At 40.1% G+C, this 16,425-nt stretch overlaps 1 protein-coding gene across 4 annotated transcripts in view; it reads left to right on the forward strand.

The window, feature by feature from the left end:
• Window positions 1-16,425, forward strand: part of SLC24A2 (solute carrier family 24 member 2) — a 277,036-nt gene that overhangs the window by 193,429 nt on the left and 67,182 nt on the right. For 2 of the 4 annotated variants that reach the window (XM_004047850.5, XM_019034108.4), the window contains exon 5: window positions 99-149. The exons of the other annotated variants lie outside the window; for them this stretch is intronic. In XM_004047850.5, the coding sequence (XP_004047898.1) occupies window positions 99-149 (51 nt within the window). The remainder of the gene's footprint in view (window positions 1-98; window positions 150-16,425) is intronic. 4 annotated transcript variants of the gene reach the window in all.

Below are 16,425 nucleotides of genomic sequence, written 5' to 3' on the forward strand. Positions count from 1 at the left end.
GTATAACTCTGAATCTGATTAATTAAAAATGTGTAAAAACAAAGTTCTTGCATTATAGCTCGTTCCTTATCTTTGTGTCTTTTACTGTGATGTTGTAGAACTTGGATCATATGGAAAACTAAAATATTATGACACAATGACTGAAGAAGGTAAGAATGATTTTAGAATTGTATGCATTGGCTTTTTTACATTTATGGTGTCTGTTGCTTGCCCATTTTTTATTCTTTTTTTTCCTCTCTGCATGACTTCAGTGACATTGTGTGACTTACTATTCTTTCTGCATTTTTGTCTAGTTTTTGCCATTGTGTTTATTTGGAATTGGAGACGTGCAATACCATGGGTAATCATGTTATTCCATTCAGACAATTCAAACCGTCATAATTATGTAACACACTCAGAGAAATGGTGTCAATAATGTAAACACAAATACCCACTGCGCCAGTACTTTCCCCCACATGCTCACAAAACATATAGAAACATTCATCCAATAATTTTCTAATATGTCCTTTATTTCAGAGGGGGATGTATGTTCTGGTGGTTTTCTGATTTATGCAAAGGAATGAAAGATCTGAAGTAACTTCTATACCCAGAACCAGCTAGACACCTGATTCTGATGTGGAGGACTGTAGGCTCATGCCCTGTCTCCCTGAGGTCCCTATTGTATCAGATAGGAGCATTACTCTGAGAGGCTGGGTCCACCATTCCAGCTAGTAGCATTGTCTACATGAGGGTTCCCACTCCATGAGGATAGGCATATCATTTTAACCATTTTCTCTGAGTAGAGATTTATATAAGATGTATTTATTAATGAATTCCAGGCACTGTCCCAGAACATAGCCTTGTCCCAGGAAGAATCTCTTTTCTGATGTAGGTTTGCCATGGAACAGCAATGTGAAGATTTTGAATTCTTGGAAAGGGAGCTGTCCTATTGCCTTAACCCCTATTTCATCCCATACATGCTGTGACTTTTTAATAATATACAATATTTGTAAGTTATGAAAAACATTTAAGGTTTTTACATGACTTTTACCTGGATACTGACAAGAAATTGAAAGGTACCCTCATAGAGGAATCAGTTCATTTTATTCTTCAGCATAAGAGAGAAACTCCCAAATGTGTTGCGTATCTTGCTTTCAGCTTCTAATATTCTAAGCTGCCTTAGCTTGCCAAAGATCTCCTAGTTGCTTTGCATGCAAGAAGTGAAACATCTGACAACCCCGGGCAAGAGGAAGCCCCTTCCCAGCCCCTCTCCACTCTGGCTTTTGCACAACACCTAGGCCCTTCTCTTTTGCTAGCCCTGTGCTTTAAATTAACCACCATGATATTTTCTAAAGCAGCAGACCACTACTAGGATCTCACACTGGGCCCTACCAACAGCTTCGGGAAATGCAGACCCATGGGCAGCAAGAGGTCCAATGGCAGAACCCTACATGTAGGAATAAGTACCTGCTACCAAGGGGATAGAAGGAGCTATTTATACATTTAAGGAAGGCTCCTGTCCCAGTTATTATTTTATTCTTGGCCTAGGAGGGGGAGTTTGTTAGCATCTGCCTGACCTGTCCAGCCTTTTACTTTCTCTCTTTCCTCCATCCTGTCCATTACCTTCTATCGTTAATGTCCTACCTCCTACGTACCGTTGTTTCCCTGTCATCCCCTTCTCCTTTCCTTCCTCTTCTCACATTCATCTGAGCAAATGTTGTCCAAGTGTTCCCTTTCTTTCCTCCCTACACCAGACAATTTAAGATAAGACGAAGATGCAAATTCTACTTCCAATCTGTTTCTATCACTTGATAACAACCGGGCTTTGGAAGCAGGAAAACACAGTCAAAATCATGTATGAAATGAGAACCATGGCTGGCCTTGAGCAAAACTGTCAAATTGTGTTTGGGGGCCCTCCCTGGGTCACCCTCAACATACTTTATCCTTCTCTTGATTTTCCCATCCCCTCACGCATATCCCTTTGTGTCCCATTCTTAGCTGAAAATTTATCCCCATTACAGTGATGGGTAATAACTGCAAAGGCAGCATTTTAAAAGTGAAATGCTGGTTTCATAGGATGTCACTAAGAATTTTTCAACAACAAGGAAAAAAAGAAAAAGCAAACAGGCAAGGCTGATTCCATAAATAAGTGGGAGAGCTTCTGAGTTAAGTTTAATAGGTCTCTTTATCACGTGACTTCTCAGAGTTTTCATTATGCTGCTGTATACTGCAGCATATAATAAATTGTAAAGAGGGATGGAGTAGACAGTGTTTCCCAGACTTTCTGATACGGAACCTTTGTGGAAACGCTGGTTGAAGTTAGTCCTTCACCTAGAACAGGAACCTCTGAAAGATTTTTAAATTTTCTAAATACATAGCAATCCCTCTCAAGTACTAGAAAAAGAATATTTTGGAATAGCAGCTGTCCATCCAGCCACGTAAAGTTGCATCCTTTGACAGGTACCTCCATGACAAGCCAAGTCTGGCTTAAACCTACTTCTGGTACTCCATCTAAAAGGCTCAAAGCCAGCTCAGTAACCTCAGATCTGGTAGAAGCCAGGCATGGCCTCTTCAAACTCTCAAGGGCCTCTCCCCTCCCACTGGAAAATAAGAATAATATATGTGATTTATGTCACTTTCATGTTGTACAATTTAAGGAAGTATAATAAAGACAAAGATGTTTGGGGCAATAACTGTGGACTAGCTAGCTAGCCTTTGAGAAATACCCCTTCCAGTTAAGCATTTGCACAATTTTAGAATTGTGACTAGCTTTTGAGCAGGGCTTTGTTGTGATTGCCCATGTGACAAGTCCTTATTTATAACTGTTTCCAGGGAATTCTCTGGATGTTGTGTGAGGTCAGTGACTTGCAATGAAGCCTGGGTCCTTTTTCTGTTTGTCTGTTTGTTTTGTTTTGTTTTGTTTTTTCCCTAAGTGGACCAAATGGAAAGATGCATTATATATACCACCCTGTATCCAAAAAAGAATTGAAAGATGATTTCTAAATATAGAGAATTGTGCTACATATATTCAGCTTATTATTTTTAAGCACCTATTGTGTACAAATTATTCTGCTAGGTGCTTTGGGGAAATAGGAGTAAAGGGTGGGCAATATGACCCCATGGAATTTACAGACTGGGGGGAAAAAATAACACACGGCAATCACTGAGACACCAGGAAGAAAGTGGTAAGTACCACAGGTGTTCAGAAGATGACAGGCTACAGGGGAGGAAAGATTGCTTTCCATGGAAGTTGGGCGGGTGAGGTGTGGGAGGAGATTTTGTGGAGAAGGTGATCTTTAAACTGGGCCCTAAAGAATTAGTAAATATGAGGTAAGTCAGGAAAGAAGGGTGAACTACTAGGCTAAGAAAAGGATGAAGGGATAGATGCACACCAACGTTCACTGGGTGTCTCCCACTGCTGGGTGCAGTGCTGTGGGCTTATATATATTCTATATCATCTATCATAATGATCACAAAAGTATATTTTATTGAAGAGGAGAAAACCAAGGCTCAAAGAGTTATTTTATTAGATGAGGAAACTAAGACTCAGAGAAGCAGACTAATTTGTTCTGGGACTCAGAGGTGATAAGTGGTGATGCAGACCCTGAACTCAGCACTGTGTCCCCCCGAAGCCCCGCCCTTTGGGTTCCACTGCAGCTTGTTGTACAAGGTGGGGAGTGGAACAGGGGCAGATGGAATTGGCTACAGCATAGGGAGTGGGAAGAAATGCTTGATGGATACCACAGACTAAGAATGAGGGCATCATGGTGTGGACAACAATGAGCTATTGAAGAAAGCATTTCTTCCTACATGAACACTGTGTCATGAAAAGGTTATTTTAATAAAACAATATACTTACTCTCACACCCAAGACAAAATCATGACGTTTGAAAAGTTTCTCCTTGCCCTCCGAGCCCTTTCCCCCTCCCCTGTCTCCCTCAGCCCTAAGGTGCTCTAGAACCTCACTGGAGCACCTCCCGAGGCCACACCCAACCTCCTCTCCCCACCTCGAGCCAATCCAAATTTTATCTCCTTTTTTATTCATTCTTTCATGAATTTGTTCATCAATAGCCAGTATGTACCAGGTGCTGGATTGGGAGCAGAGCAGAGGAGATTAAACACAGTTCTCCTAAAGAACTCATGACCTTGTGGAAGACACAGGCATGAGATGAGTAGACCCTAGGTGCTGGAACAGCCCAGTGGAAGGCATATTTCTTATCTTGGGAAGTGAGGGCAGGCAGAATTCATAAAGCTCACAGCACTGTGCCTGGCAGGCGATGTCTCCACTGCCATGTTCATGTGTCCCAAGATGACAACCTGTCTTACCTGCCACCTGTACTAACACATTCACTTAATAATAACTGAGCACCTTCTCTGAATGAGACATTTTGCTAAACATGATAAATTAGTGAGCTTTACTCCTCCCAGGGACTTTGCCCCTGTAATAAGATGTTTCTAGGGACAAAAATGTCTTTTGGTAACTTCAGCTACCCCTACACAGGCAGCAGTCACCTTATCTTCTCATACAGTGATACTGCATATTTTTGGAAGAGCAATCTCCAACTTTTAAAGTTAATAATGCATAGCTTGTTTCTCATCTGCAGATACCCAAATTTCATACCATTCTTACTCTAGAAAATTCTCAATAAATTGAACGTGGCTCTTTTCCTAAAATTATTCTGAATAATAATATAGAATGCTAGTTCAAAAGTAGGCAAGTTTGTGTGATGGGACAGATGGATTAAAAGGAGAAAAGACCTTTCCACCAATGGCAGTATATAGAATTAGTAATTTTTGCTCTTCAAAGGTAAATGTTTCACAGAGACATGTAGGTAGATAGGTAGATAGGTAGGTAGGTAGGTAGGTAAGTGGGTGGGTGGGTAGGTAGGTAGGTAGGTGGGTAGATAGGTAGGTAGTTAGATATCCCAACTAATATCTTGCAATGAAGCAATATGTGGGGAAAGCTGTCTCCATTGTATTGTCCTAAACTCTCTGCCATTTAACCAAAGACATTTCCAGAAAAATAATTTCACCACTATTTAAAAAGTCAATCCTTGTTCATTTGTATAAGGGAGAAAATGGTAGAAAAGTTGTGATATCAAGGGCAAAAAAATTATAAAGACCTTTTCCATAATTAAATTAAGCTTACTGTTTCATGGCAACCAACTGCCCCTTTACCAAGCTGAAAAACTAATAATGTCTTACATGAATCATGGGGTCCTAAATTAGGCATGTGGCTGTTTTGAAAACCCCCATTATTTCAAAGAAACAAAAGTATCTTAAGGTCACATTGTCTAGCCAATCATTTGATGTTCTTAGTTGCAGTGAAATAGTCTAATTATTTTCAAAGAGAAATTAAGTTTTGGAATACCATTCAGCAATGTTTTTCATTGCCCAGGATATATCAAGTAAATAATGTTACTTTAAAATAAGTCCTTCTTGTTATCTGTGACCTTCATAGGACATTTTAATCCTTGCATGAAAGGATGAGATTGTGTCATACACACTGATACATCAGGCAAAATAGCTTTAGCTATATATAGCAGAAAATCCAAATTAACAGTGACTTAAATAAGATGGAAGTTTATTTTTCTCTCAAGTGTAAGAATTCGAGTAGCAGACAAGACATGGCAGCTCTAGCAGCTCCACAATAATTCAAGACCCACGCTCCTTCCATCCTTCTGCTCCACCACCCTAGTATATGATTTGTAACCTCAAGGGCACCTCATGGTCCAAGATGGTGGCTCTTGAGCTCTGGCCATCATGTCTGTATTCTTGGAAGGAGGAAGGGTCAAAGTGATTTTCTCTAGATATTTTGTCTTCTTTTTAAGGAGCTTTCCCTGAAGACCCTCTCAGTTAAATTTGCTCAAAACTCAGTCACATGACTACCTAGTTTCAAGGCAATTTGGAAATGTAGTTTGTTAAACTGCATGAATTGCTGTCCCCAATAATTTAGGCATTATGTCATTAGGAAATGAAAATGGAATAGATATTGGATAGGCAACTTGCAGTCTCTTCTCAACAGGGATATCTCACTTTCATATAACTGTGTGTTGGTGGAGAAGACTGAGAATAGAGCAAGCTATAAGAGGGAGCTTGAGCACTCATGTTAAATTTAAGATGCCTATGAGACATCCAAATGGAGATGTTGAGAAAGTGGTGGGTGTAGGAGTATGGAGCATGGGATAGAGGTCAGGCAGAGCTGTAGATGTAAATTTGGGGGTCATAAAATATACGTGTTATTTAAAAGCTACAGAACTGGACTATAATACCTAGCTAATTGATAGAGAAGAGAAGGCCAAGAATTGAGCCCTGGGGACTCCAAAGTCTAGAGTCTGGGAACAAAGGGGAGGCCCAGCAAAGGAGACTGAGGTGGGAAGAAAACTAGGATAGAATGGTTTCTTCCCATAGAGCCGAGTGAAGAACACGTTAAAGGAGGGCAGTGAAAAGGTGACCGCATCAATGAATTGACCAGTAAGATCAAAGAACCTCTACTACTTTCTTGTAGTAGAAAGAGAAAAGTGAGTGGTGGACAGAAAGTGGGATGCTTCAAATTGGGGGTTTTTTGACTTGCCAAAAACTTAATATCAAATTGGGGTTTTGGAAGTGGTGCAGTTATTGCTAGTGATGAGGTGTAGGCTTACCACAGGAGTGGGTGAATGAGAACAAAGGGAGCTGGGAGTGAGTAGGTGAAGGCACTAAGGTAAGGAGCCAGGTGTTGCAGGGCTCACCTAAAAAAAGTCATCACAGATGGGAACAGAGAGGAAAATAATAAGCTAGGTTCTACGATCTTCAGGAATGAATGGAGGGAGACCAGGAAGTCAGCTTGGGTAGAAGGGGTGGTTATTGGTTTGTACTCCCAAGGAGGGAGGAAAAGTGGGCTAGAAGTAATAAGGAAGGGCCGGATGGAGAGCAGGGTGTTTGGAGGAGCAGGCAGCTGCCACTTTTCAAGGGCTGCAGGAGAAAAGGGGCCTTCAGGAAATAGTCAAGTTTCAGTAGGAGCAAGAAGACAAAGAGAATTTTCAGAAAAAAAAAGGTGAAGGATCTAGGAGATTTACTGTTGGCAGGAGTGGGAGATTGAGTCAGATTGGGGACGTTCAGGGCCATCTGGATATGAGGGTCTGGAAGCTGATGAATGACGTGGAAGCTCTGCTAAAGTGAACGAGGATGTAGCATGTAGTTAGGAAACAACTTGAAAATGTTTTAGAAGTTGTTACCACAGCCTCTTTCTTCAAATTGGTCCCATGGGCAGTTTGCCATGGTAAAGTAGGGTCTGTCTTTCCAGGAGAGGGGAGTTTTGGGGACCCTCTTAAGTCTAGCTGGTCGGGAAAGCACATCCTTCCTCAATTCAGAGAAAGAGAGTTCAGCCCAGCATAGGAAGGCCTCTCCTACAGACATATCCAAAGATGGAATGGCCTGCCTCAGAAGGGAGTGAGTCTCTTTGTCTAGAGAAGCCAGGGAAACCTCCACCCCAAGAGTGTTCAGATAATGGATACTTTGATGCCCCTTCTTTTGCAATGCTCAAGATTCTGTATCAAGTGTAATGATAGACATTGGTCTGCAGTCTACTTAAACCCTATGAAAACTTGATCTTGCATTTTGAGTAAGCTGCCACCAAGACTATGGTAGGTAGGTTCCTAGGTCACAGCAGCTGAAATAAAAGGCTTGTATATTATTTGATCTAGTTCATATCCAAAGTCTTTATTAATATGGTTAAATATAGCAAATAGTACATTAGATAGTTCCTAATGTGCTATTACATAAGTGAAACAGACCTTTAAAATGATGAAAAAATATATATTCCCTTTTGGTTACAAATCCAAATGTTTACCACAGTAGAAATCTTAAATCATGGATTAATTTTAACTATTTTTTGTTATAAAAACATTACATGCACACATAAGTAAAAAGCAAACACTACATAAGGAAAGACAATAAGAGTGAATCTCTTTCCTACCCCAGATTCCATCCATTCCCTAGAGATGACCACTTTTATCAGTTTCTTTTCTAACCTGGCTTTTGTTATTAATTGCATCTTGGAGATCTTTCCACATCAGCACATTTAGACTTTCTTCATTCATTTTAACAACTGCTTAGTATTTCACTGCATGGCTGTTCCATGGTTGGTTCAATCAGTACCCTGTTGAACATTTAGGATATTTTCATTTCTTGTTGATTTATTTAGTTATTACAACAATGCTACATGAGTATCCTCTTTGGCCATTGAGCAAATTCTACTGTGTAGAAGACATATACATATAAAATAAATTTCTGAAGATAGAAATGCCAGATCAAAGAGTATACACATTTCAAAATTTGAAAGATATTTGTCAAATTGTCCTCCAAAAGAATTGCACCAATTTATGCTCACACTAACAATGAATTGCAGAGCCTCAGACAGCAAATTTTTTTTTGGAGACATAGTCTCACTCTGTCACCCAGGCTGGAGTGCAGTAGTGCAATCTTGGCTTACTGCCACCTCCGCCTCCCAGGTTCCAGCAATTCTCCTGCCTCAGCCTCCCAGGTAGCTGGGATTACAGGCAGGCGCCACCATGCTTGGCTAATTTTTGTGTTTTTAGTAGAGACGGGGTTTCACCGTGTTGACCAGGCTCGTCTTGAATCCCTGACCTCAAGTGATCCACCTGACTCAGCCTCCCAATGTGCTAGGATTACAGGCATGAGCCACCACGCAGGGCCTCAGATGGCAAATTTAAATAAGTCCTTTGAAGAGAGACTCAGATTGGCTTCATTACAAAGCACATAAGCCTTTGTAATATAACTACCTTCTAATTTACTTGTTTTAGAAACCTGAGTTTTTACCACAGTTGAGTTAAATACAGAGTGCAGTTATGGTAGAGGTATTTGACCTCTCTAAATTAAATGACAAGGCCGATTTCCTACACAGAATCTCCAATTTCCACTGCAGTGTGTGCCCTTCATACCTCAAGATCATTGCTATCCCTACAGAAAGTCTGAGAAGCACATTGCAAGTTGACTTTCTACCTTGCAATTACCAAAGCAGAGAGCCCCTACTGTGCACAGACACCATTTCCAATATCGTGCTATCTTTCATTCATCCCAAGTTTATGGCTTAACTCATACAGTTCAAACTTTCATAACCAGAGGATTTTTCTGGGCACTTGAATAGATGTTCTCTGAAAGGCTGGGCCTTATCCGGAAAAAAAACAAAAGAAAAAAAGAAAAAAAACTGTATTGAACCAGTACTAGCCACATTACTGCTTCAGAGATGTATTCTTATAAGCATCTCCCTGGGGCTGGATCTTAGGAAGACAGCAGGCTAGTCTGTGTGCATAACCAGGCTAACCAGCTAACAACCAGCATCAGGTCTGTTAGAAAGACCAAACCAGCTATGTGGGTAAAGCCACAGTCTTCCTGAAAACCAAGACCAAGGAATTCTTCTAATTAGAATACATCCAGCTTTTCAAACTTCATTGCATCTTATTTTCACGATCTAAACTGTCAGCAGTAAAAGCAGAAAGATTGGACTTGGCAAAGAAAGGCAGATTTTGTCACATTGCATATGTAGAAGGTGTTAAATGGCAGCAGAAGGCAAATTGTGGATGCTTCTTTTTGTGTGTTACTGACATCTCTAGAGATGAAGATTTAAGTTGCCTTCGTCAGTCAAACTTGAATCTGTTATTATAAATTAATAATATGATTCCCCTCAACCATGAAGCTCTTTAAAAAAAAGGTGGGAATTTGTTATACTTGGAGGCTGGCATGTTCAATTAGGCATGGTAAGTTTCTCTTTTGATTAGATCTGAAGTAAACCAAATCATCTCATTTTAGTCATGGGCCTCTAAGCTTTTAGTTAAGGACTCTCAGCATGTGCCAGTGCTTCTGCTGCTAACCCACGTTTCAAATGAGATTTACAGGTACCAGATTACAATGTAAAGTTGAGGACTAAAATTAAAATATAAACTAAGAACTCAGATTAAGTGAAAATTCATAGACATATGAAACCCAGGGGACAATACATGCTATAAGTTCACAAAATAGGGGCAACTACTGAATACATGTTAGCCAAATATAAAATCTTCCACTTTACAATAAAATAAATGATTGGGTAATATATAGGTTCCTCAAAAGAAAGAATTATATTGTTTGATTCTGTTTTTTATATATAGGTCATCATAATCTTTCAACACTTATTTCTTGAGCACCTACTATTTTCCAGATACAGTAAATCAGATCAAAACTCTCCCCAAAGGAATAATGTCACAACCCACTTGCAGAGACACATACCCAAAATATGGGCTTTGACAAAACAACTCTGAAGAGAATTTTTATGCCCATTAGGAGGTAGTTGGGTTAAATGCTGGCAGGTCTTAGGATATGTGGCCTGCCTTTTTAGTAAAGTGATTCTTCGTTCGTTTATCTCTTAGACATCCAGAGTTCCAGGGATGGGAACAAAAGAAGACATTTAAAGCTTCTGTCTAGCAGTCTCTACCTGGCTCAGAAATCCAAATCTGAGAATAAGGCAAACCTCTGGGAATTTCTTTGTGTGAGCCATTTGTATCTGTATATATGAGACTGAAATGTTCAAAAGATTAAGTTCCTAAAACAATGAAGCAGGTGATCTAAAATGATAAAGAACATCAGCTCTCAAGCACTGTCAGAAACGGCCACGATCAGTAAGTTGGCCCTTTTCCTGAAACATCATATTCTGCAGTGTGATACCTGCTGGGAGTTTTTTTGGTTTGTAAAATGCCGATTACATCTGAACTCAATTAGATTATCTTTTTATAAAAAAATGGAGGGGTATTAAAATAAACATTAATTATAAACACTATTAGTCTTTGGAAACTTAACCACAGCATTAATCAAGCAGAAAGTCTGGCAAGTTTCCCACAATGTGTTTCTAGGCTTTTCTTCTTTCTGTACCCCTAAAAAGGAAGGTAAGCACAGAATATCATTTCATATAGCGAAAAATCTGAGCACTTTCTCACACCCACAGCCCCTAATGTCGTATTCTTTGTTGTTTGTGTTAATGTTGCTATATTCACAAACACTTGTGAGGACCAGCCTAGGCAGTGAGCATTGAGGGCACAGATGGAGAACAGCATCCTTATCCTTAACAGCCCCACAGGCTAGTTGGGGAGAGCATCAGTGAAACACTTTTGAGGCTCTATGACAAGTGCCATGATAGGATAGGTATCAGGTGCTATGATGGGGGAGAGGGACTCAGGGAAGGCTTCCAAAAGGATGAGATGCCTAAAGCAGAGTCTTGAAAAGGAATAAGACAAATTCCTTAAGTTTCTTAAAAAGAAATAAGACAGATAAGAAGTGTGGAGAATTCCAAGCCTTGTGAAGAGTAAATCAGGAGGATGCAGGAGATGCAATTGAAAACTGGGAGACCAATTACAAAAGCACGTTCATATTTCTAACAATAAAGGTGATCCTGCTAGGAAAGATGGTAGAACAAATTCACATTTGGGCTGATCCATCCTTTATGGGTGGCCACAAAAGTCATTCTTGTAGAACATTATTAAAGAAAGCCTGAATGGGCACACATGGGTAACCATATGAAAAGACAGCACTGGATTTGTCATTTACCTTTTGCATCAGGATGGCTCTCAAATGAAGCAAATGTTTAAATGGAACTGGAGTGCAAAGCTGCTAGGAAAACATGTTAGTTACTTCTATTACAATTAAAGTCCAAAAGTCATAAACAGATAAAGACAGCTATAGCTACAGAGATAAATGTAGATGTAGATATGCATGATTCAGTATACATGCATATCTTTCTTAGCTCTGTCCACTAAGAAAGGCTAGGAGCAATGACATCTTAGTAGCCATAAGCACACATAGTTCTCAGATCTTGGTTTCTAAATACCATTTTCCAATAAAAGGAGTCAGTGCTTCTGGAGAAGTGATTACTTCCAAGTGCTGAACCAGGAAACATACAAAACGATATTGAAACATCTTGTGATGCCAGAAAATAAAGAAATGCTTTGAAAAGGATGAAGCTTGTTGACTGAACACAGAAGCCAATCTGAAAAATATCCCAGTGGTCAAGATTGAAACAATTTAATTAACTGAATAAATAATGGGCCCACAGAATAAAAGAAATATGCACACATTTATACTATGTAAATAAATAATTGAATACATAAGTAAGACAAGACAGGTGTTACTTTCAGAATTCCAATTAATGAGTGTAGAGGAAATGAGGAAAAAAAGTCTTTTTTTATGCTAAGCAGACATAAATGGGGAGAAAAAGTTCTTAATAAGGAAATTCCGCTGCCTCATTTCATTGTATAATGGGTTTGGTCACCACTTGAGATATAATTATGTATATATTCTCATTAATTACAGAAACTACTACTATGATTGTGTCTGTAAATCTAATACAATTAAATGTTGTTAATCATCTCTATTATGTGGTTCATTAACAAAATATTTACTAAAGACACTTTACAAAATACTTTATTACAGAGTAATTTAATTTTTACTAATATCAGTGTAGCCCTGTAATAAGTAGTTTGCATCATGCTTCACAAAAATTAGAAAAAAAATAATTTAGAGGTTGTACTTCAAAAACAGATTTGGGAATAAATAAAATTCTGTTTTTGGTGGTTTTGTTTAAGATGAAATTATTATTTTTAAGAAATAAAAATGTCTTTAAAATTTTCATGGCACATGTATACTTATGTAACTAACCTGCACGATGTGCACATGTACCCTAAAACTTATAATAATAAAAAAAAATTTTGCTTTTAAGAATAAAAATTAAGCCTGCCTCTATTAGGTAAATTAACTGTTCCAGTAAGATAGGTGGTAGAATAAAAGAGGATTTGTTTCCTCTAGTTGCTAGGTGGCATCTCGTGTGGAGGAACTTTCACTATTATTCTCTGGGCCTCCATACCCTCGTAAGAAGGCCTCCACCATCCATCAGAGCACAAATCTGAAGTCTCTTCCTCACTTCAGGCTATGGACTCTACAAGGGAACCAGCCAGATCTGTCTTATTCACCAAATACAGCCCAGTACATAGCACAGTTTTTTGTTTTTTGTTTGTTTGTTTTGTTTTGTTTTTTTGTTTTGTTTTGTTTTGTTTTTTACTATTTGCTGTGTGTTAGTTTGTGACTTGTACTAACTTGAAAGGAAGCTTGACTTCCCAGAGGAGCTGATCATAGTGACAGCTTCACTGCAAGACAGTGTAGGCCTGTGATGGGTGAGGCATGATTATAGGACACTTGTCAAGGGATAGTAAAGATGGCAGAGGGAAGATCCCTTTCCCAGAGAAGACTGCTCTCTGCTGGGGAAAGCAGGCATGTGGGTAGCAAGCTGAAATAAGGACTGTAACATGTACAATCAAAGTGCCATGAGAATGTTGGGTTTCCACTTCGAAAAGAGGGGCGTGTGCAGAGAAACCTTCAGGTTGGACATTGAGGTTGGACATTGAGTTAGGCCTTGATGAATGAGGGGCAGCTTAATAAAAAAAATGAGGAGCCAAGGCCCAGCTTTCCCTGCCCTGATCTTTATGGTGTTCACCTAACCTTCTGTCCTATGGAAAGGGCTCCTTTGCACATGCACCTTATTGACCTTGGAGATGTGCAGAGGGGGACAACTGATGTGTCTCCCCTGCCTTCCACCACTGGAGTATAAACACCTGGTACACCCCATTTTTCTCCTAATTACCTCTAGAAAGTTCCTGGGGCCCCATAGGTAGACACTCAGTTCCACTGGGGCCATAGGCTTGGAGGTCCTAAAGACATTTACTCTGGGTCATTGGCCTACAGGAAGCACATCACAGAGTCATAACCTCATCTACTTGCCTAGAAACCATGAACACAAGGATTTGTTGCACCCAATCTGATACTGGAGATATACCAGTGAACAAAACCAGTGAAAAGCCTTGCCCTTTTGAAGCTTGTCTGCTGCCAGTGGAAAGCACCAAATAATCTATAGTCATAATGATATAGTATATTAGACGGTGATAACTACTTTAGAGAAAATAAACCTGGGATAAGAAATGCTGGAGAGAGAAGCTATAGATTTCAATAGGCTGCTCAGACAAGCCTCAATGAGGTGACATTTGAACAAGCTCTGTGGACCTCTGGGGGAAGAATACTCCAGGTAGAGGGGCCAGACAATGCCATGGCACAGAGGTGAGACTGTGCACAGTGTTTTCAAGAAACAGCAAAGAGACCAGCGTGGCTGGAGCAGTGAGAGAGGAGAGGGGTAGCGTACAAGATCAGGGCAGTCAGGATGAGTTTCACTGGACAGAATCAGTAAGACTTTGGCTTTCACTTTGACCTAGGGACCCACTGCAGGATTTTGCAGAGAAGTAAGTGCCATATTCTGTTTTACTGATCACTAAAGATGCTGGGATGAGACTGGCTGGGGCGGAGAGGGGAGGGTAGAAGGGGGAGACTCAGACCAGCAGAATTATTCCTGTGTGACTTGGTGCTGGTTGGGTGGGCGTGCAGAGTGGGGAGTGGGAAAAGGGTGGAAGGAAGAAGTGGTCAGATTCTGAAAAATTTTAAAAATAGAGACACCAGATTTGCTGGTAGATGGCATGTGGGGTGTGAGAGAAACAGGGGAGCCCAGGATAACTTCATGATGCCACACCAGTTCTCTTGCAAGCCTTCTGAGAGTGATGAAGGCTTAACTTAAGTCTCTGCCTAACTTAAGTCTCTGCTTCCAGAAAAAAAGGAAAGGAATAAATAGGAGGAAAGTTCAGACACACTTTTGCTTTTTAAGCTACCTGCCAAGCCATAAACTTCAAAGAAAGAGACAAGAAAGGCAGAACCGAAAACACAAAAATAGATTTTAAAAGGCTGATTTCTAGTTTTTCCTCCTGTGTTATTTTTTCCTTTCTTCTCCCAAGCCATGGTCTGTTCACCGAGGTGTGTGTGGCCACTCTCTTTGCATCTTTTTCTCTCTTTTGTCCCATCGTTGTTTCTGTGTTGCAGATGCTTAGAATGTTCTGTAGCAGCTGGAAGTTAATCTGATCACCACCCCAGTAACCCTGCCTATTATAGACTTGGTGGGAAAGATGGGAGGGAGGGAATTTCCAAGGGGCCGTTTTAATTAACAGCAGAAGAGAAACAAAATTCATTTCCTTTGAGTGAACAGACCCTCCAAACGTTGTTTTTCCATGCAGCATGAAGCTTCTGTTTTATGTCAGAATGATCTGGTCAAGGATTTTGATTGCTGGTTGTTTTTCGAAATTCACATTCGGCTCTTATGCTTGGATCTTTTACTTCCGCACTTCCCTACCACCCCCTCAACATACACTCCTCTGAGGACACTCAGCTGGTACTCTTTTGCAAATTTCAGACCAAGCTAAACTATATTAAAATTATATACTAGGTTTTGACGTAGGTGCCTCACGATTTGAGCAGTTTGCTATTTCTGAGATTTTTAACTATACAAATATCTGTAGCTATGTAAAAATACAACCCTTTAAGGGTTTAGACCACAAGAGAGTATATTTTTTAAAGTTGCCTTGAAACATGTTAAAAATAACTCCTTCACTCACCTTGAAAAGTACTCAAAAATATCATAATTCTTTTTTGGCAGGCACAATGTTACACAATCATTTCTTAGATTCGTTCCTCTATGCCACCCTTTATGGCAATTTGGAATCTGTGCCTGAAATATCTGAGCAATCCCTTTACCACCAAGGTCTGCACCTGCAGGTGCTAGGCATCAATTCTATTTTAAATATCAATCTTCTTTTCAGTAATTTAGGAGAAGAATTTCCTGTCATCTACTTCCATAATAATAGCAACCCTTTCTGAATAGCAGTTCCTAAGCACTTGCTGTTTATCAGAGGCCATTGAAACATGCAATGGGTATTAACCCATTGGACCTTCCAAGGACTGTTTTAGCTGGATGCTCTTCTTAGCTCCATCTTACTTATTCTGGGCCTGAGGTGGAGAGGGGTTAAGAACCTGGTGCTTCATGAGGTTCTTTTGAGCAAATCCATTTTGCTGCAGCAGTAGTCCCTTGGTCTGAATTTTGGCCCTGCAGGTGATGAGGGAAAGCTGATCATTATGTCCCCATTTTAAGATTGCAGAGGTATCAGCTTTTAAGCGCAGAAAGCCAGCTCTATCACCTTGACCTTCTCAATTGCAGAAAGATCTAAAATGATCCCTTTTCTAATCAAGTTTTGGGGGATTCACTGAAACTTGAACACCAGTCCAACAAGGCCCTGTATGCTTAAACTCCTGGGTCTGAATGTGGCTGATTCTCCAGCTCGGCCTGTGTGGATTGAGAGAAGAGAGGATGGCAACAATTCTCCTACAGCAACTCAGGACTACATCACCCTTAGATTCTGTTTGATTCTCTTTTCCCTCTGACTTACAGAGTTCTTTCAATGCCACACAATGTGATAAGCCCTTTACACATATTTTCTCACAGAAGACCCCTGCAGCTCAGCCCTTCCCTGGATGACAAGCAGAAAATGAGCCCCT

This window comes from Gorilla gorilla, chromosome 13 (genome assembly GCF_029281585.2).
Source record: "Gorilla gorilla gorilla isolate KB3781 chromosome 13, NHGRI_mGorGor1-v2.1_pri, whole genome shotgun sequence".
NCBI classification, from domain to species: domain Eukaryota; kingdom Metazoa; phylum Chordata; class Mammalia; order Primates; family Hominidae; genus Gorilla; species Gorilla gorilla.